Consider the following 22,612-nt stretch of genomic DNA (forward strand, 5'->3'; position numbering starts at 1 on the left):
TAGGAACTGGTCCGTTTGGAGATGTCGATGGAGTGGCAGGGTTTAGCAGGGGGGAAATGTAACGAGTATATATATTACCTAAAAATCTTTAATTTTTTTGGCGGACTTTTATTTTGACGGGTGGATTGGTTTTCGGCGTTGAGTGTGCGCGGCGAGAGGAGAAGAAGAGCGGAGTGTAGTAGAGTGTTGCAGAGAAGAGAAAGTGTCGTGTCGTGTTCGAGAAGCTCGTTCGATAAAGTAACTTAAACGAAAGTTAATCGGGGCATTAGTCGAGTAAAGGACGCCATCAAGTGATTTTTGTGAGCTGTGTCCCACGTTTTCGTAATTTGTGTAGTTTTGATCCTTGAACCACATTGCATTGGACTGCTAGAGTGACGCAGTAATGTTTTGTGAAGGCTACGAGAACTGTGAGTGCATTTAAAATACAAGTGTCGTTTGATTGGTGACGTTTGGAGAGATTTTTGACATTTTTGTTGATTTTTGGACTTCTTTCATCTTGATTGAGAAGCACTCTTACGAACTAAAGTTTCGACCAGACTGGTCATGCGCGTATCTGAGTGTTCGGCACGTGTTGTCGCACGTGAGATGGAAACTGCTGTTTGCGGTTTGTGCTGAAAATAGTTTTTTTTCCGAGAAGATTTGAGTTTAAGACTATTTTGTATTACCCTGCCATCCAACGACATCTTAATTTGACACATCTCAGTTGGTGTATCTGTTTGATACATTACAGTTGATACATTTCATTCTGATTCAAGAATCTGAGTTTGATTCGTTTGCTTTTTGACTCATTTTTGATTCATTAATAATTTTCTTTTGTGGGACATTTCATTGAGCTTGAGTGATATTGCTACGAAAGTTCATTTCAACGCACGCTACGTCGAGACAACTCGTCTAAACTCTTCAATCTATTTTTTTTTATATTTTGATCTGGTGAAAATTGAACTGTGAGAGTTCAGTTGAGTCACAGAACCTAAAGTGAACTGTAAGTGAACTGTGAGTGAACACATAAAGGGACGTTTCACGTAAGTGCTCTTCCAGATGTGAAATTTCATTGGGTATACCATTGTTGATGTTGTTTTTTCAATATGTGATTGTTTGATCATTTGAAGTTGATCATTTGGAAACTGAAAGTGGTGTTTACAAGTGTTTTTTTTTTATTTTGAAGTGAGATTTACCATTGTACAACTGAATGGTTTAGAGCTTTTACATTGAAAGTGGTTGTGTTGTAGTGAGTTTAAAAGAAAACACAAAGACCATACATTTTATTTATTTTATTTTATTTTGTGATTATCAACCCTGAATTAACACTTGATTACAAGAAAGAAAAGTACACAGAGAATAAATATTGTTTAATTTTCGTACTTACCTGTATTGTACCTTTTTGTTTAGAGCTGTCAAGGAGTAGGGGCATCTCAGCTACTTTATTAGACCAGGGGAGGGAGGAGTATATTAGACTGTCTCACACATTTACTTTACTTCAGGAAGCCATCTTGTGACGTTACACAAACTGAAGCCTACCCTCGTCGGCCTGTAGATTCCAATAAAGTAGTACACAGCGTATACATTTAGTGTGTAATGAGATTAAAAGTACATGAAAGTGGGGACTTAGATCTTTTCGTTATTCAGTCTTCCGTGGCAGCGCTAACACATTTTCCCCTACAAGACGGGTTAAATACTCGTTACACTAGGGTCATTAATATGTCAGTTCCTGATTGAGCGTGTGGAAAATAGCTGGTTGTTGTGTTTTAGGAAAGTGTTAGGCAAGGGAAGCTAATTAAGCTGCTACAGCAGATAAGAATAATAACAGGGCTGATAAAGTGGGTTTTAATGACTTTGGCACAGAAACCCTTCACTGTAGTGCATCATCACAGGGATCCTTCACCAAACCTGTAATGCACACAAACTCAGCCCACAACCAAAATTCTTAGTTCCTGTTTAGTTGTAGCAAGCAATCAGACATTCTGTGACTGACTCAGTTTTTCAATAAAATAGGAGACCTTTGTTACACGGGCCAAACTGTATATCAGTAATTCGATTCAAGTCCAAGTCCAAATACACAAATGTGTCATTTCTCTAGCAGTTTTGTATATTTGTCAACATAGTTCAAAATCCTTTTAAATATTTTTGTGAACTTCATCCTCCACCACATACAATTATTATATTAATAAATAAAACATTTAGGTAAATACACAGATACACTCAGACAAGAGTCAGATATATGATGAAAATTTTAACGGAAAAGTAAATATATTTATTCAGCATACAATATTTGTGTCAGGGTTATGCAGTTGTCTAGTTAACTTTTGAGTTTTGGTTCAGTCTTCATTGTTTTCTGTTTGACAGTCCCTCCTTGCAAGGTCATTAATTGTCTTTAATTGAGTCACCCAGGTATTGTGTGTTACTTTAACAATCTCTGTGTGTATTTAGGCCCACAATTTACTCAGTTCTGTGTTCCGTGTTGTCTATGTAATGTGGTTGTGTTTTCTCCTGAGCTTCTCCTGTGTTCGTCTGTGGATTTATATGAAAGACTTTTACCTTTTGAGCCATTCGTCTTCGTATGCTATTTTACTAAAGCCACTCATGACAATTTGTTGGCTAAAATGGTTTGATGTTTTTGTGTTTGGGTAGGTTGGGGTAAGATGGGTTTGGTTTTGTTATCATTGTCAAATCAGTTTTGAGGATGATTGATCTGATTTTGTGTCTCTGGAAAATAGAGGTCTATGGCATTGTATTATGTTGAATATCGACGTTTTTTTGTGTCTATTTGTTAATTAGGGATTTGTTTTTATTTTGAAGTAAAAAGATAAAACTAGACGCTTGGGGTAAGATACCTATTATGTTAGTTGAATGAAATCATTCTCATCATAATTTGCATTCCTAATGTTACTATTATGACATATCTTAAAAGGCAATTAAATAAGAAAATATCCATATGCTTGTATATAAGTCATAGAATAATCTTACCTTTCAAATGAATCTCTTTTACTGGTATTCTGCTTTGTCTGTCAACTAAATTGTCAAAATAAAATGTTAAATACAATAGTTTATTATATATTTTACATTAATATATAATATATATATATATATTTTACATTAATATATAATATATATATATACATAGTGGTAGTGGTATGGTAGGGGTGGTAGTGGCGCAGTGGATAAGACACATGCCTTTGGTGTGAGAGACCCGGGTTCGAATCCACTGTGAGACACCAATGTGTCCCTGAGCAAGACACTTAACCCCTAGTTGCTCCAGAGGCGTGCGACCTCTGACATATATAGCAATTGTAAGTCGCTTTGTATAAAAGCGTCAGCTAAATGAATAAATGTAAATGTAAATATATATATATATATATATATATATATATATATACACATTAATATATATATATATATATACATTAATATATATATATATATATATATATATACATATACATTAATATATATATATATAATGTGAAGGCCATCTTACCCCTCTTTTAATATTTGACATTTAATTAGCAAATGCCTCAATTTATTTTCTATAATAACTAAACTGTTATTAATTTAAATTTGAATTTAATAAGAATTATATCAAAAGTCATTCTGTAAAAGTTTATCCAGGCGCGGCTTCTTACCCCAAGTAGGTCCTAACTTACCCCTCTTTTAATATTTTACATTTTGTTCTATAACAACTAAATTAGCAAATGTTTCTATTTATTTCCTATAATAACACATTGGCTGATGCATCATCATCCTGCACATGCAAAACTTATATCTAAATATGTTACAATTTAAAAGTAAATAAATATTGTTCTTAAGGGGGACATCTTCCCTATATTTAATATTTTTGCTGTCTCATATTTTTATGTTTTAATTTTCATCGTTTCATTTTTTTTTTCAACAATATCTTTACTGTTTGAATATTCCTGAAAAGCCTATCATTAATAGACATTTTTTATTGTGACAAAATTCCACATTATTGTTTGTTAGTGTGCATTAAATTAAATGAAGGTCTATTTGTTTTCCTGTGCAATTATGGTGGAAATGTTCAATAGTCATTGAAGGTTGTGTATATGCTGAAATTGACTTTCAAATGAACCCTGATAAATCTTTACTGGAGTGAACTACTAGCTCCCCTTTAACTAGCTAAAAGTAATTTGTCAGACAGATGTGTTTTCATGAAACAACAATGGGTTGTTGAGTTTATGTAGCACATGTGACAACAAACATGTTTTAATGATTGTTTTCTCTTTAATTCGTTTTTTTTTCCACAGTGTGGGGCCTGTCATTAAAGTTCAGCAGAATCTTATGACTAATTTCTTCCTCATGTAAATGCACGAAACTTGATTAAAGTCTTTTATTAAATCAGCATATTAACAAAGGAAAGGAGTGTTTTCAGTCTTGCTGGATTTCTTCATAGTGCGGCAAATTCTCAAAAGTGAAGTTGTAACCCAAAGCATAGCAGTTTTCATTGATTTAGATTCAGGGCCATAGCTGAGCATGCACTTTCTCCAGAACTCCAAAGGCCAAGCCTGCAGCGTAAATATGCCAGCGACAGCTCAGGGTTATTTCTATACCTTTTCCGATGGGAGCTCGATGTGAAATAGACTTGCAGACTTTTTGAACCACCTTGAATGGCCTTCAGAGAATTAATTTCAAACACAGTTTACACAAATTACTGATAGATAGGCCTACTGAAAGAAAAAAACAAAGGATTGTACTTCAAGCAGTTGGCATTGAAATAAGAAAAAAGTGAGTTTATGACAGCTTCCACTGAGCATCTGTTAGGCTTTGAGGGGTGTAAAGAGTGTGCAGGTAAACATGGATAGTATACTCCACTCACAGTTTCTTTCACTCTCTGTATGATATATCCTCATCATTCACATGCTGAGCTGGTAATGCACTGTTTTTTAGTTTTTTGTTTGTGGTTGACAGAGAATTTACTAAGCTTATTATGTATTAATGAGTATCTGGAATTGTGTTATAGTGCATGGTGAGCATGACTGTGGACATAGTGCTGCAATGAAAAGCACTGTTCCTGCATTAGAAATGCAGGTTGACGTTATGTGACCTACTGGGCTGTTCAGGACCAGCTTCATTGAGAAATTTGTTTTAAATTGTATGTAAGAAGAAATCCGTAGCCCAAATTTAGACCTCATAAGACCTCATCCTCATAACATCTAAGTATGAGTTAAGAGAAGAGCTGTTTGAATATTCATATTTCCCAGATACGCAGGATGCAAAAAATCAATGCATCAAATGAGAAGGATGTCTGAATACTCAGCATTTATGGTGATTCAGTCGGCTATCTGAAAGTGTGTTACAGATACTAAGGAAGTCTGTACTTTTTTTCTCAGCCAAATCAATTTTGTTTGTGGTTGTTGTTAGTACATCATAGGTCGAAGAACATACTGGTCATAAAAAAAATAGCAGATCATCAGATGTAGTATATTCAGAATATTACATTCCTGCATACTTAAAGGGATAGTTAAACCAAAAATGTATGTATGTATGACTGACTTTCTTCTAAGGAAAATGAAATATTTTGAAGAACAACAATGGGAGCCCATTGACTTTTCTCAAAATATCTTATTTTATATTCCACAGATAAAAAAGAAAGAGGTTTGGAGCGCACATGGGGGTGTGCATGATGATGACATCATGAAACTAGAACATAAAAGTCCCTTAATTCAGATGCACTATTTTTCTCTGAAAGGCATTAAGATACTGTAAAGAAATTTACTCTTACCATCAATACCAGCTGCTGAGTTGAAGCTATTCCTTTGACTCAGGATATCAGACTTCTGTGATCATGATTCCCATTTTCCCTGTTCCTTTCTGAGCACATTTCTATGCTTCTGTGCAGCTTCATCTCTAGAGAAGAGATTATTCAGATGTAACATTTGTCCAGAGTGATGTGATGGCGCCCATCGATCAATGTTTCGAGTCTCTTGGCACCCAGTCAAATGGAGGAAAATAACCTTTCCATCAGAGCGAGGGTCAAATACAGTCCTTCATGATGGAAAAGCACTTTGTCTGGTCATCTGCTGCACAACCCTGGACAGGTAATTGGAGAATTTACTCCAGACCTCTCGGTTATTGAGTTTATGAAATAAACTTGTTGAATTAAGAAGGCATTTTCTTTCAAAATATGGAAATTTCATCATGTCAATTAAATTGATTTCCCAATGCTGAAATACGTTTAGCCAATCTCCATTCCCGGCAGATACAGTATATATACTGATTTATGAGGACACTGATTGAATTAGGAAATCTTTGCATTAGTCTGCTTGTTTTTTTGTTTGTTTTTTATGTATATAATTATTGCTTATGGTTTGCATTAATGGGGATTAAATGCATGCTCTTTATGCGTACCCCCCAGGATACGCTGCACTATTATTTCACATCTTCTCTGGCCACTGCTGTTTCCTTAAAAATGAATTGCATGGGTAATGGACAATTTGAGAGGACCTCTGTTCATTTAATTAAGAGTAATGGCAGGTTTATGGCATGGTCCATGTACACAGTTATTCTTTCTTGGAGGCAAATTGAATTACTTTGACTTCCTCCCACTGCCTGAGGTAAAGATCACGAGGTTCCCTAGGAGATGATAATTAGTGTTAGATGTAGAGGATGCACAGGTCTCTGGCCCTAAACATAGATGGGACCTAATGCAAATAGCATGATTGAAAGGTTTAATTACTCGCTAAATGTTTCATGCTTTGGTTTGCCTGTCTGGGCACTATAATTAACGTACTTGTAGATGCCGGTCAGGAATACAAAAATTATGCTTTCAAAGTTATTGTACTCTGTTGTAGAAATGAATAATGCATTTATTAAAAGTCAGAATTGTTCATTTAACTGCACAATAAATGTCATACTGTATTTGCACCATCTCCCAATGAAAGAATTTGAGAAATATTTAAAAATGTTATTTCAGTTCTCTCTTAACCTCAGTATTGATGGATGTAAATAATTCACATACCAAGATTTTCTTTTAACATTGGTGGCAATAAATATGCTTTTGAAAGTGTATATATATATATATTGCTGACAGAAATGACAAAAAGACTTAAACATTTAAAGTCTGTACATACTGTATCAATAAACATTGCTCTAAATAAATTCTCGATAAATAACTTATAAATAAATACATGTGATATTGTGTGTTCATACTATAAAGGTGCATACTTATTTAAAAGTGGCTGAAGCTTTTTTGAATTCAAATTGAATTCAGAATATCTACATTACTCATATTATTGAGGGCAAAGCAATGAGTTTGATTGTTGACCAAATGGATGCAGCTCTTCCATAAGCATGGAGAAGAGGAATCACAGTATACTGTAGGCCTTATTTAAATAAATATTATTCAATAATTAATGAGTTCGAGAATTATCTCTATGTCTACCTCCTAAAGCCAAGGACACACCAAGCCGACGGTCGGCCATTGGGCAACGTCGGGCCGTTTTTAAGCTTCGGCCGACTTCGTTTTTTCGGTTTGTTCCACACCATTGGCTGTAGTTAAGGCGCCGTCTGTTTTTTTTGGGGGGGGGGGGGGGGGGGATTCAACATGTAGAATCAGCGTTGGGCCGTCAGTGAGAGAGAGAACTCTGATTGGCTGTTCAGTTTGGTGACGCATCAGCGTTAGTTCTTTGGCGTCAGTTTGGTGTGTCCCTTCCTTAGGACTCACTGTTCATCTCTGTGTGAAAGATAAAGACTCATTCAGTGGTCTGCATTCATTCTACGTAATTTAGGGGGGAGGTTGTCCTCTGGTCGGCCACTGGAGGCAGGCAACAGGTTGAGGCTCGGGCCTGGGACCGGAGCAGGGATTGGAAACAGTCTGTGATGCTCCAGCTCTCCTGCCGACCGGGTGTGGGCCTCTGAACCCATCTTAAAAGGTTTGAGCTGGAGGTGATTTTCCGCCTCCCCCTGACCCACCAGGGATCCGAGCCGCTGCACGCTGAGGGGCAGGTCACCCGTGCTGGAGGCCTTTTCTGTCAGCTGCACACTTCCAGTTTTGAGGACCTCTTTTCCATTCTTGGAAGTCGTACGCTGGGGCTTGCTTGGTAATTTGGACTCGGGTGCTTCGGTGAGAGGAACCCCGTCAAAGGAGAAGATGCGCTCTCTGCGACTTCGTCCATCGAGCAACGTAGGGGAGAGAACAGGACCGGGGGAGGGCAAGGAGGACTTCTCATCCTGCTCCTTCACACTATATGGAGGAGTGGTAACCTCAAATGTGTTATGGAACTGAGAGTAGTCCACCCTGAAGAATCCCTCCTCCAGCGACATGACGGGTAGGAAGCGGTGACCCCACAGCACCTCATCCTCTGTGTAAGATGTTCGTGCCTGGCACGTCATGCCTGAAAGGGAAGCCATGGATTCATATTACAATGGAGAGACATAAACTGAATAGATGAATATAAAACAAGCCATTGGTCATGAACCCTGAAAGCAATGTTTAAAAGGCTTGATTCAGGTTTGGATTTTTATTAAATTTTTTGCATAAAATGGACCTCATTCATTCATTCATTCAAAAAAAATAATAGTAATAATAATAATATTCTGCTAATGACAGAATGCTAAAAAATATTGGCTTGACATTGTGGTATTTTAAATGTACAACTTAGACTTTTCCCATTTACCCCAATTTAAATCTGCATGTAAACTCTTTTACTGCTATTCTGACATGGGGTTTTTATGTGTGCATGTGTTGTGCCCATGTCTGTGTTGTTTTTCAGGTCAAAATCGGAGAAAACTTGAATTAGAAAAATTTTCAGATTTCATGAAAAGGCACTAAGGCAGTTTTCTTTGTCTGGATTTAGGAATAAACAGATTTTTGATAGCTACCAACGTATTGTTGTGCAAAAAAAAAAAAAGGTGTTCCATGCCGTGCCACCATGTAGTGTGACCAAGAAAAAGCCTTTCTATTGTATAATTTTATTTCCATCTTATATGCAACATCCACTTGCAAAGTGAAGAAAAATAGGCTTGTTACTCAGAGTAAACATGGCAAGTTAAAAGGGTCAAGCTGAAAGTAAGATTGTATTTCTTTCTGAGAACACTTTTTTTTCTGAGAATGTATGATACTGATATTGTATGATACTAACCTGTAGTTTCCACAATGCCTTCTAGGATGACGACAATCTCAAACTGCTCGTTCATGAGGGAACGCTGAGACAAGTCGAAAAATGGGCTATTGGAATTGATCTCATGACATATTGTGAGGGGTGAGACAAGAAAGAGTTGGTCAGCACCCGTTCCAAATCCTACATCCAATTCCCGCTGATCCAATGGAAGAAACTCTCCCTCAGGGGTTTGACGAGACTAAAGCAAACACAGGGTGAGACAAGCGGTTAGGACATTGACACATTCACAATTTCTCTTTCATATACTGTACTAGCATTTGTACTATTACATTTAATCTTGGCATTCACCTTTTTCACACTGTAAAAAAAAATTGCATCCCCAAGTCAAAAATTTCTAGTGACTGATAACATCTAAATTTTTGACAGACAGACCAATGTTAACAGACTATTGCAACAAGAATTGCACTTGGGCCAATTTAAAAATGTAGATGTGACCAATTTTTTTACAGTGCATTCATTGGCATTCACTCAGAATTTTCAGATAAAGATCCCAGCCTGTGGCGCTCAGGGGGAGAGCTGCACGATTCTGGCTAAAATGAAAATCGCGATTTTTTTTTTTTGCTTGGAATCAAGATCACGATTCTCTCACGATTCTGAAAAGCTTTATTATTTTAAAGATCTACAAATCCTGAACATTAGGTTACCAAACAAGATAGAAACAAAATAAGACATAAAACGCTTGCTTCAGTCAAATTTAAATAAATGCAGTAAACAAAAAGAATGTAATATTTAAATAAATAAAAAATGACAATTAAACATTGACATCATTCAAAGGTATTACGCCAGGCTAGACCTATTAAAGATTCTTAGCAAGAAACACTATCAACATTTTTGGGTATGGCGTTGCGTTGAATAGCGTTGCTTTTATAGACGTTTGTTTCGTCTGGCCGCTGGTACTTTGTGATTGAGCAGTTTTGTTTTTAACCATCTCATACTGTAGTTTAATTGAGATAAGTTTATAATAACTTTGCTTTTCATTTATTACTTAAAGCTCAGTTGAAGTTTTTCGATAGCTACTACATTAAAAAACTACTAGCCTAACTGATAAAGTTCACACATTATTTAAAACAAGTGAACAGTCAGTAATAAAATAAGAACAAATACACAAATTACATAACATGAATACTAAATAACAAAGTTTACAAAGTCTAACAGTATATTCAGGTACATAAATTAATAATTAAGCCTAAATGTAAAATAACACCATTTGTGTTCCCTGAAGTGCCAGCCTCATCAGCCCTGTGAAGGCCTCATCGACATGACAGCCATTGGCACTGATCCTCAACAAACTCGTCTCCATACCGGCGTGATGACTCCGACCTCCAACCAGATGGAACTGGATAAATATTCTGAATGTTCTGATCCAATCTGACTTCTGACCTGTAATGCTACCTGGATCATAATCATACACTGTTCGCTCATTGGCCAGAGGAGAACTGGCCCCTGACTGAGCCTGGGTTCTCCCAAGGTTTTTTTCTCCATTCTGTCACCTGATGGAGTTTTGGTTCCTTGCCACTGTTGCCATGGCTTTTGGCTTGCTTAGTTGGGGACATTTAATATTCAACAATATTATTGATCTGCCTTACTTAAGGTGGACGATGACGCAATTTTCTTCTAGAAACAAACTTTGTTGTATTATTTTCATGTTATCACTGTGAAGCTGCTTTGATGCAATCTGTATTGTAAAAAGCGCTATATAAATAAAGGTGACTTGACTGTATAATATCTGCAATCCAGGTACCTGAATCACTAATTCATGTGTTTAAAATATCTGTTAAATCAGCCTAGGATGGTTAGCTGATATTAGCTGGTCTCTTAGCCTGGCCAGGCAGAGGTCTTGTGGATATTTTTCACCTGGTCAGGAGACCATCTGGCCAGCAAATGTATTTTAAAGCTTAAATACAATTATTTAAATTAAATGTTAAATTAAATATCTTAAGACTACAAATATGCCATGTAGACACAGTTAATGTCAGCAGCAGCCATGTCACTATAGTCAGCAGCCATGTCACCCTGTAGTCCAAGACTGGTTGCCCACTGAAGCTAAGCAGGGCTGAGCCTGGTTAGTACCTGGATGGGAGACCTCCTGCAACATGACATCATGACTTTGCGTAAACATACACGCCACTTTCAAGTCAAAAGTGGCGTGTTATCTATACGCATTTTGAGCTATCCGCGTGTATTTTCACGCCGAAACGAACCGTCATCTTCCGCGTGTATGTCTACGCCGTTAAATGTCCGAGCGAAACGGAGCAAAATGTACGTGAAATAATCATGTTGGTCCCCTTTGGAAAACGTGTAGATGTCACAGTTTAACAGCCTCAGACGTGATTCTTACACACGTACCATTATCCCCGGACGTTTGCTAATCCTACCCCTAAATCTAATCATAACCATTTCTTAAAACTATAGGCTACAATTATAAAGAAAAACAACAGACAGACAAGTATAATCACGATAATTTATTTAATGAGAAAATGTCAAAATCGGTACCAAAAGTTGTTCACGTGACGATCGATGTGTCGCAGTCCTCTCTGGCAGTGGTTTTGTATGAGGTAACAGACAGAGCAGAATTTAAGTTATTAATTCAAATCCATGAAAACGTTAATCCGTCTTCGGTTCGGTTCGCTCTGACTGAGGGCTGCGCGGCAGTGCGCGCTTCATTTCAAATGTGAATGTGCATGACGCAATCTGTGACGAAGCAGGTGAGACGAGAGCCAATGAGCGTTTGATATTACTGCCGTAACCATAGTAACCTGTCGCTTCTTGAGGGCGCAATTTTTGAATTTGAATTCAAACGCGGGGTTTGACGTTTACGGTCAAGATGACGATTACTGGATAAAGGGCTGAGTTTGGATCTTTTTCTTGCAAATAATATGGATTCTGAAGGTTTGGATTACATCAAGCTAATAAAATTGGTGTATTTTGTGAATCGATGTTGTGTTGTAAGGTTAGTATATTATGGTTCTATAGGAACCATAAATAAATTATTGTGATTATACTCGTCTGTCTGTTGTTTTTCTTTATAATTGTTGCCTAGGTAGTTTTAAGAAATGGTTATGGTTAGGTTTAGGGGTAGGATTCGTGGCTCAAATTATCTTTTAAAGCCATATTGTTCATAAAAATGCCATTTTCCTATATATCTGTCCATTACGTTTTATCATTTTAATATTGTCCATAAAATGGGTATGTTTAGGTGTGGGAAGATTAACCCCAGTGACGGGTAGGTTTAGGGACTTTTAGGGAGTTGGGGTAGGTCATATCTATATACAGACTAAGTAATGTAACGTTAAGTCAACGGCATTGATAAACACGCTGAAAAGCGATTATGCGTGTTGATAGCACGGCAAAAATGGAAATCGAATTGGCGTGTCATACATACGCCATTTCATGAGATCAGTCTGCCTCCTGAGAAAACCAGGTTGCTGCTGGAAGAGGTGTTAGTGAGGCCAGCAGGGGGTGCTCACCCTGTGGTCTGTGTGGGTCCTAACGCCCCAGTATAGTGATGGGAACACTATACTGTCAAAGAGCACCGTCCTTCGGATGAGACGTAAAACCGAGGTCCTGACTCTCTGTGGTCATTAAAAATCCCAGGATGTCTTTCGAAAGAGTAGGGGTGTAACCCCGGCATCCTGGCCAAATTTGCCCAGTGGCCTCTGTCCATCATGGCCTCCTAATCATCCCCATATACTGATTGGCTTCATCACTGTCTCCTCTCCACCGGTAAGCTGGTGTGTGGTGGGCGTTCTGGCGCAATATGGCTGCCGTCGCATCATCCAAGTGGATGCTGCACATTGGTGGTGGTTGAGGAGATCCCCCCCTTCTATGTAAAGCGCTTTGAGTGCTGAGAAAAGCGCTATATAAATGTAATGAATTATTATTATTATTATTATTAATATGAGGTCTTAAAACTGAATGCGTAATATTGCAGTGCTGTTTAAAAGATTTTTAGTTTAAGTATAATATAACAGTGACTGCTGTGTCCTGTAGTGTGACATGTCAACACCAACTCGCAGACAAAGCTGTGCAAAATTACCACTGGTCATCTATTTCTAATATGGACAGATATCTACATGCATAACAAAACCTTTTAAAGGGCATCTTCAGTCAACAACCACGGTTTGTTAATCTACCTTTACACATAGCCTTGTGTTTCCATATTAACATTAGAGATTGGCAGTGAAGTCAGCGGGGTTGGCTGCCTGTGCCGAAGGACACAGATGGTGAACAGACTGAGAGCTCCAATCCCAGGAAAAGAGTGCAAGCTTTCACAAGTATAGATGCAGTGCCAATGTCACACACGCACGCACGCACGCACGCAAACACACACACACACACACACACACACACACACACACACACACACACACACACACACACACACACACACACACACACACACACACACACACACACACACACACACACACACACACACACACACACACACACACACACACGTTGTTGTTGTTTTTTTCCATGTTTCATGGGGACTTTCCATAGACATAATGATTTTTATTCTGTACAAACTGTATATTACACTAACCCTACCCCTAAACCTACCCATTACAGAAAACTTTCTGCATTTTTTACATTTTCCAAAAAACATCACTTTTTTTTATTTCCATGCTGTTTTCCTCATGGGGACAATATAAAATGTAATTTTGATGACATTTGACATGACATTTTATCCCCATAATGTAGGGTTTAACCAGGCCACACCCTAACAAACACATTCTTATTTTAAGCAAACTGTTAAACACAAGTACAAAACCAAAGAGGAACACAATGTTTCATCTGCTGGTGTGATAAAGGTAGTGGTGATAAATTATAAATATCTGCTGACAGTCCCTGACTGTTGCTGAAACTAGTGTGGATTGCACATCCCACATATGCAAACCAAAAACACACATCAGAATGCCATCATTTTAATTTTTAAGATCTTTTAATGTTTGTTTGTTTTTTTGGTTGGAAATTCAATTTTGTGACAGATATTCTGTCCAAAAAATATGAAAAGGTTTAACTTTAGAAGAATAGCACACAAACTCATAGCCAAGACTAAAGCCACTGAAGTCTTGTCAAATTTCGCAGAAAGAGAAAGAGTTCAAACAGAAAACAAAATTAGGCAACGGTAAGGCTACAACAAGACACTTTTAACATGCCTTTTTTTAAAGCGAGGCTGCCAAGGGAGGTAAGACAGCTCCCTGGAGTTCAGGAGAAAATGAAGTTAAGGGGTAAGGAGCTATGAGACTAATATTCCCTTCCTGACAGTCCCTGGTGATATTTAATCACTCCTGTCAAATCCCTCTGCCTGAGTGAGATGCAAAGCCCCGCCATTCTAACCATGTAACTCTGGCGCAGTTTGATTTCACCATCGTCTTCGCGTACAAAAGTTCACAGGATTTTCCTTCAAATATCCATAGAAAGAAAAACATCAAAGCTCACAGGGCACAGCATGCAGTTGCCCATTTAGACAGATGAGTGCAAGAGATATTTTGTGTGTTGCATGCACCTCAAATGAACTTCTTTGACCTGAGGGAGAACTTTAATTGCAAATTTCAATGACTGTTTGAAAATAGTTTCACGAGTTCACACTTTAATGCGTATTTGGCGTGCTGTCCGGGGGGAGGGCTCCGAGCTCGAAGTTCGGCACGAACCCAGAGTACTCCCCCCCCCCCGTATGTAAGTGGTTAGGACTAGAAGTGTGGAGAAGGGGTGGTGGAGGGATGCTGCTAAACTGCCTATATATACACCTCTTATCATTGATTGCTGAGTGCTCTCCACTCTTGTTAATTATCTGAGCGTGCTCCTCCCGAACTTTGTTAATAAAACATCATTTAATTTCCATAAAGTTGTCATTAGAAATCATTATCTTCTTGAGGTGCTCTTAAGGTGCCTTGAGGTGCCTGTCTAGTTAATCTTCTCAGACATTAGCCATAGAAAACAGTAAAAGAAAGCAAAAGAGACTGTACATTTTAGAGGCGGGACAGAGTGCTTACAGTGCAGGTCACTCTGAGAGTAATAGATGGGCTGCTGTTTTTTCCTCCTAGCGTTCTGCATAGGACATTTACAGACAAAGGGCGGAACAGAAGGGAGGAAGGCTTATGAAGTCAACCATCCGTCATCCTGTGCTCACTGCATTGCACCTGCTGGGGGGTGGTGAAAGCCATGTGTCAATCATGCTCTTCTTTAAGAACACAGTACAAAAGCCCTCTACACTTCTACTCTGATCAGTCCCGTATCTTACAGTCTTTCTTGTAACAATTCCATGAGCTCATATTTTCTTTGCCCTGTCCCCATATGTTCACTAACTCTTATGTCATTCTCACTGAGGAAGTGCTGGTGAAATCTGTCATATGGAGATTATCCGGTGTGAAAAACAATATTTAATCAGATTTTTTTTTAAATTTCCAGTAAAAGTCAAACTGTGTAGACTTGTTTATGATTTTAAGCATACACCTCTCTTTTTATTTCAAAAAGACACAACATTTGCCAATAAGGTAACAAAATAAACTATTTAATTTTAGAGTAAAATAATTAAAGATATATTCTTTGAAAACAAGTTAATATTTGAATTTCCAATGGCATCAATTTTCTATGGCAAATAGTAGGCCTACATTTTTTTACTGAAAAACAAAACTGAAATATACATTACAAATTTGTTTTATTTTGCAGTGTCCAAATTCAGATTCTTCGGTTTATTTTTATTTATTTTTATTTTTATTTTTTATTATGTGTTTTATATTGAAATCAATTCCAAATACAATTAAAGGATGACATATGGCAAAAGATGGCAGTGACATAACTTTAATTGTTTTTTTTAAAAGTATTTGCTTAAGACGTGTGATTAGTGAGTGAGTGTGAGTGTGAGGTGTTTGTTTGTTTGTTTGTTTGTTTGTTTGTTTGTGTGTGTGTGTGTGTGTGTGTGTGTGTGTGTGTGTGTGTGTGTGTGTGTGTGTGTGTGTGTGTGTGTGTGTGTGTGTGTGTGTGTGTGTGTGTGTGTGTGTGTGTGTGTGTGTGTGTGTGTGTGTGTGTGTGTTTTAAGCAACATAAGAACATCTCTGCCCTTTCAGTGTTCACGCAATGTGACCTTGGATCTTACAAAGTGTTACCGTGACATTTTATGCTGCATTTCAAAGATATAGCCTACACTGTTAGACTTTTCAGTAATTTCTAGTTATTTACTTTAAATCACCCAGTATTATCCTGCTATTTCTCTTTACAGTAAATTACTGTGATTCCCATTGCATCATGGGAATTTTCTGTGACGTCAAGTACACCACATACAGAGACTTACTGTATTTTTTTTAATTTGCTGTATAGGCTACTAGCCTACTGTATTTGACACGGCCTCTCTGGCACCATTCCATCGTGCTTTTTCTTTTCAATTTTTTTCTTTACCGCGTGTCTACAACGCTATAACAGCCAGAGACTGTCTATATTGGACACATTGAAGCGACCGGACCATTAATGCAAAATGCAAACCTGTTTGGAGTACCGACCATACGTCAGAAATATAACGCGGCATCACTATGGGATTTGTCGTGTCGCGTCGGAGCATCCAGTGTAATATCACTGGGTTCACTGCGCTAACGTTTCATTTTACAGACTTTGTTAGATTATTGAATTGTCGAGTTAAAATACGCCAACGAGCGACGCTTAGTTTACATTAACATTAAATTAACTAATGTGAAATTCTGTGTTGGTTGTATCTAATGTTGGCCTGAGAAAATAACATTGTATGTTAGCTAACAAGTTTTATGGCTAGCGGCCACCTTTCTAGTTTTAGCATTAGTTTGCAAACTATAACATATTATAGTTTTATTTTATTTTATTTTATGGAATTTAATATTTACTGCAATTTTTGTAACATGTTTAAACTAAGGCAACTGCAACAAAGCGTCAATTCGCGCCAGTGACTTCTAGCAATACGCTGATTTCACGCAGCCGCCATTTTGAAATCGAAAAGTAAAGATAAACAACAATGCCTTGGACTACCAACCTGAAGCTGCTGCCGCGATTTACACTATTGGATGTTAATATCCAATATAGGATATGTATATAGTTCATTCCTGCTTCTTTTTTTACTTTCTGAATTATATATATATATAAAAAATATTTTATTTATAAATGAATTTCACTGTATATAGTCTAAAGTATGAAAGAAATGTATGTACAGTTTTAGAATAATTCATTTTATACATTAAACACAACAATATGCCATCGCATTCACGACTCTCCTGTGATTAAAGGTGACACTTCCGGTTTTCTTCCCACCGGAGCCTCGCTTTCGATTTCAAAATAACGGCTGCGTGAAATCAGCGTATTCCTGAGGTAATGTTAGGCCTAGCTGTAACGTTACTTGAAATCATATTTTTGATTTGACATAAGTTTGCTGAAATGATTAGCAATATGTGATAAATGCTATGGAGCCACTGGTGCAGACTAGGTAGCATGCAATATCTTATAAAATCTCTATAAAATTGGCTAACTTTATCAAATAAGTGACCTTTACATCATGTCTAACATTATATTTATTACACAGCAAATGAACCAATCAGAAGATGGGCCATTTTCTATGTTCAGTTTCACCAGATTAAACATATCCAGGTAAGCACTGCAGTAAAACTCTCACTAAATCTTTCATACCAAATTTAGCATTCTAAACAACTTAAGTTTATATTTTTTCATTATTTTGATATTTTATTAGGCAGAAGACTCTCTACCATTGCAGTCCCACCTGAGGAAGGTCCTAATATCAGTGCACAGGTGAGTTAACTACTGTAGGAAGGAGAACGATCATCACACAGTGATTTCTTGCATGTTTCTTATGGTGTATTTGTCTCAAACAGGTCTCACTAAAGACAAGCTGAAATGGGCTAAATCATCGATTTCAGTCTTTCTCTATATGGATCTCAGCATTTTTAGACAGAATTTAGGATATGTAAGTATTATGTAAAATGAATCTGACATAATTTTAATTTAGTTCAGCTGAAATGTTTGAATATGCTATTTCCAATTTTTTTTTTATAAATATATATTCTTAAGTTATAGTAAAAAGAATAATAAAAATGTAAAAAAAAGAGGTTAAAAATTATTTGACACTAATATGGAATTTTCGCCTCTCACTCTCTCTCTCTCTCTCTCTCTCTCTCTCTCTGTTTTATATGGAACCGGGATCTCCTCTGAAGGACTGAGTACATTTTGTGTTTGTGGCCACGCATTATTTTGATGATGACTTTTACTCCTATGCTGTGGAAAAGATGGAGAAGTAGACAGTCAGATTTTGATAATGATAAGAAATGTCTCTTGAGCATCAAAGAGACTTCTTTCAAAAACATTAAGACACTTAAATACTTATTTTGGCCACCAGTGTACATAAATCCAACAAATTTTTGGAAATAAGTAAAATTATTTTGAAGGTAGGGTTATGTGTCATGTATTGTGAAAAGAACTGTGTTTTGTCCTGTGTTGGATATTTCCTTTTTGACTGCTTAAAAATGTATTTATATTCTTCAGTTTTATGAATGTAAGGGTTGATATTTCATTATAATAATTGTATAAGCTAAACAACCAATGGCTCTACATTCATTTTGTCATATGCTAATGTTTTTTTTAACAATGTGTGCAGTGAAGGACAGCACATAATGTGTTAATTTAACACGTTTACACATCTTTGTGGTAACCTTTCTGACATATTTACTTTATTAAAATCATTAACACAATGAAAGAGTTCAAATTAACTAACACACAAAAAAGTTGTCCCTAAACTCACCCATTAATGTGTGAAAATGTAACATAATTTCCAGCATTGGCAGACTGTTTATTTTGTGATAGCCTATATATTAAATGTTTTAAATAAAAAAAAAGAAGGTAGCCTATTTTGTAATCATTTTGTCTAATTGATTTGTATGTCAGTACTTATGTAGGATAAAAAAAAAAAAAATCTATATCAAAATTATGAAATCTAACTTATAATTTGTATAAATAAAAATAATTACAGTGGTGTACTGATTAACTTGGTTTTTACAGTAATGCACTGTATTACACAATTACAGCAGGCCTACCATGTAGTTATGTAAAACTGAAATATGGTAATGGTACTGTAAATCTTAATTACTTTTAGTAATTACTGTTACTGTTACAACCCCTTGAAATGTCAGTGTTGCAATCTGCTCGTTAAAACCCAGGATCTAATAGCTTATAGAGCAGAAGGAAATGTGCTTTGTCTCCAAAGAAGCACTCTTACCGCAAGGCTTCCCGTGGGAATCCATATAATCAGAAAGGGAATGTGTCCAATTAATTTATGCACGCCACAGCTCTGCGCTCTGAGAGCAAACACGATTTCTATGCATATCAGAGACTGTTGAGATCGGATTGCATTACATTAGGGGTGCAAACAAGCAATGGCCAAATTTACAGTATGACGAGCTTTGCTTAAAATCGATGCGAGCTCCCCTGCCCATATGTCACGAGAAGCTTAAAAACATTCAATATTGCTCTTCCCAGAGAGGACCAGTTAACTAGGCTACATTCACCAGAACGCCAGTAACTAAATTTCTTGCCGGATATTTTCCCTACACAGCATTGTTGCGAGATGCGACTTTGTGCTCTTAAAACCTGTGCGCAAACACACACATCACACCATCCACATGGGCTCTATTGATATTTCAGTAGGTATTTGCCACAGAAAGCACTACCTTAATGAGCTTGCACCTGATCTGCGCCGACACCATGTGGCTATTCCTGAGATTCCCGACCCTAAACATGAGGCAGAGCTTCCCGTCCCGTTGTGAGATGACCGCGTCCTGGCTGAACATGAGCGTCTCTGCGCGTTTCTTGGGCTGAGACATCTTAATGAACATACAGCCGATGAGAAACGCGTCCACGATCGAGCCCAGCAGCGACTGGAACAGGAAAAGTATGATGCCCTCTGGGCACTTCTCCGTTATATATCTGTACCCGTAGCCTATAGTAGCCTCAGTCTCGATGAAGAACAGAAAAGCGGAGGGAAAGTTGTAAACGTTGGCGACGCACGGGGTGTACGAGTCGTCGTGGCCGTGACCGAGGTCCCCACGGATGTACGCGATGATCCACCACATAGATGCCATGATGAGCCACGCGACCGTGTACGTTAAGAGGAAAATGAGCAGGTTCCAGCGCCACTTGAGGTCCACGAGCGTGGTGAAGAGGTCGGAGATGTACCTGCTGGTCTCCCCCCCAAGGTTACCGTGCTGGACGTTGCAGCGCCCGTTTTTCTCCACGAACCGCTGGCGCTTTCTTTTGGCCGGGGCAGAAAAGGACATGGTCCGGTTGGTGTTCACCACTTGATAATCTTCGCCGAATTTTCGTCTGATCGCAGACATGATGCTCGATCCACAACAGTTAGAATAAACACGCTAAGGGTGTACGTTTCCACACGTTCATCGCTCCACAGATCGACAACTTCACTTGCAGCCTTTCAGTTCAGATTATTTAACTGATATCCTTAAATTAATAAAATGTGTGGACGCGCAAAAAGTAGCTCAAAAACAGAGCAAGTGCTCCCGTGTCTTTCCAGCAACTTCTCTCAGTGTGGAGATGTATAGTGTAGATGAACTGCGGCACTAAATCTGAACTGACGCGCGCTTCTTCTGCCTATACGCTGAGAGAGGGAGGCAGAGGTTGGGCAAATGCGCTCGTTCGTGTGTGTGTGTCAGTGTGTGTGGGTTCAAATCACTGAGCAGCTGTAGTATAGTGAGTAGAAAGGGGTCGTATATCTCTCGAGAGCGAGACTCGAGCGCGCTTTTGTCTGCTGTGGAATACTAGCATTATAGTGCCATCTGCTGAGAACATACTGATCATAACATCCGCTCAAGGTCATCTAAAAGGCTATAAGAGCTGTTTATCAAAATCTAATTTAAACCCAAAGTTAACAATGATCAAATACTCGAGGTAATTAAGCGATGTCAAAATAGACATTAAAATAGGCCTATTCATAAAAAATTGTGAAAAGCTATTAGCTAGAAGTTTAGGGTAAAATGTTTGTATTTCTGAAAGATACATCTTATTATGCTTGTTACTGCAAAACACAATATACAAACACTTTCATGTTCTTATCCTGTACTTCTGAATTAATAATTTTTCTCAAAAGTTTCAATTTTAGTCTATCCAAAAGAACAAAAGAACTTAAAGGGGAAAAACAGAGGCTTTTTAAAATTTTTGGAGATAGCTAAGCATTTGCTGTAAATGAAGATTTATATAAATAAATGTATACAGTAGGCCTACTGTGCAAAAGTCTTAGGCATGTTAATATCCAGTGAGATTTGTGTATGCACAAGGAGTCAACAGCCGTTATGATCTGATCTCACCATCATCGAGTCCGTCTGTGATCACATGAAGAAACAGAAAAAACTGAGACAGACTAAATCCAGAAGAACTGCGGGAACGTCTCCAAGATGCTTGAAGAAACCTTCCTGCAAAGCTACCTGAAAAGTTAAATCATAAATAAATTCAATTTGTGATTTTATTTTTGAAAGTATTAACATGCCTAAGACTTTTTCACAGTACTGTATATATTTATATAAATATTTATTTACAGCAAATGCACCATACCTCAAAAAAAAAAAAAAAAAAAAAAAAAAAAGCCTAAATGTTTTTGCCCTTTAAGTTATTTTGTTCTTTTGGACTACAATTATTTATAGAAGTAACTTATTAAATTAAAATAACTTTATTTTTAATAAATCTAAAATTATAATGGTCATTTATGTTTGGGGTTTAGTACAATTTATGTTTTGATTAAGGATTTTTTTTTTTTTCATCTCTCCAAAATGTTTTTCACAACAGTAAAATTAGCCTACGATTGTCCATTTGTGAGGATGTTAGTTTACAATTAACCATCAATCATTTTTTAAGAGAGAAAGTAACCAATAAAGCAAAGCCTGAATTGATCGAGAGTTTATCAAAACACATCAATGAAGTTTGACATATTGATTAAAAATATTTAACAAAACAAATATAATTCTGAATAGCTTATTTTCATTTACTTCTTATTGTTTTCAGTAGGCTAAATCCAATTAGTTCATACAAGATTGCTGCATGATTAAATTTAAATTACATTTTGTCCCTTTTACATTTAAAAAAAAAATCTGAACAAGAGATGCCCTTGCACATGTTTAACTAAACAAATGGCACAATGACATTGATTTATATAAGCCAGTTCAAGCAATAACAAAATGAATGACTAAAATTAGTTGAGTGAGTCTGAAGGATCATATCAGATATATATATATAGATAGATAGATAGATAGATAGATAGATAGATAGATAGATAGATAGATAGATAGATAGATATCTGTATTATACACATTTACATAGCCTGATTTGAGGAAAAGGCAGGCAGGCAAAAAAAAAAAAAAAAAATGTGGCAGCTATTATGTAAAGAACTAATTCACACGCAGGACAAAGTCGCAGATGCTCAGGCACAATCTTCATTTGCATAG

General features: G+C 37.2%; 1 protein-coding gene and 1 long non-coding RNA gene across 4 annotated transcripts; one reads left to right on the forward strand and one right to left on the reverse strand.

Moving 5' to 3' along the window:
- The first annotated feature begins 4,768 nt into the window (after window positions 1–4,768).
- LOC309485889 lies at window positions 4,769–9,253 on the forward strand. 2 transcript variants are annotated; one of them, XR_014201308.1, is made up of 3 exons: window positions 4,769–4,800; window positions 5,852–6,050; window positions 9,118–9,253. It is a non-coding gene; the product is annotated as an uncharacterized lncRNA (long non-coding RNA). The 2 variants fall into 2 exon arrangements; XR_014201309.1 differs by lacking the exon at window positions 4,769–4,800 and adding an exon at window positions 4,862–4,880.
- kcnj19b (potassium inwardly rectifying channel subfamily J member 19b) lies at window positions 7,048–21,323 on the reverse strand (the record flags this gene model as incomplete). Of its 2 annotated transcripts, XM_082152787.1 has the most annotated exons (3): window positions 19,832–21,323; window positions 9,093–9,309; window positions 7,048–8,345 (listed from the first exon to the last, which is right to left on the reverse strand). In XM_082152787.1, the coding sequence occupies exons 1-3, from the start codon at window positions 20,495–20,497 to the stop codon at window positions 7,708–7,710; spliced, it is 1,521 nt and encodes a 506-aa protein (XP_082008913.1). In that variant the 5' UTR covers window positions 20,498–21,323. The 2 variants fall into 2 exon arrangements, with proteins under 2 accessions (XP_082008913.1, XP_082008914.1); XM_082152788.1 differs by lacking the exon at window positions 7,048–8,345 and having other exon boundaries at window positions 9,088–9,309.
- Between the last annotated feature and the right edge of the window lie 1,289 nt (window positions 21,324–22,612).

Source organism: Leuciscus leuciscus (genome assembly GCF_965113295.1).
Source record: "Leuciscus leuciscus genome assembly, chromosome: 21".
In the NCBI taxonomy this organism is placed as follows: domain Eukaryota; kingdom Metazoa; phylum Chordata; class Actinopteri; order Cypriniformes; family Leuciscidae; genus Leuciscus; species Leuciscus leuciscus.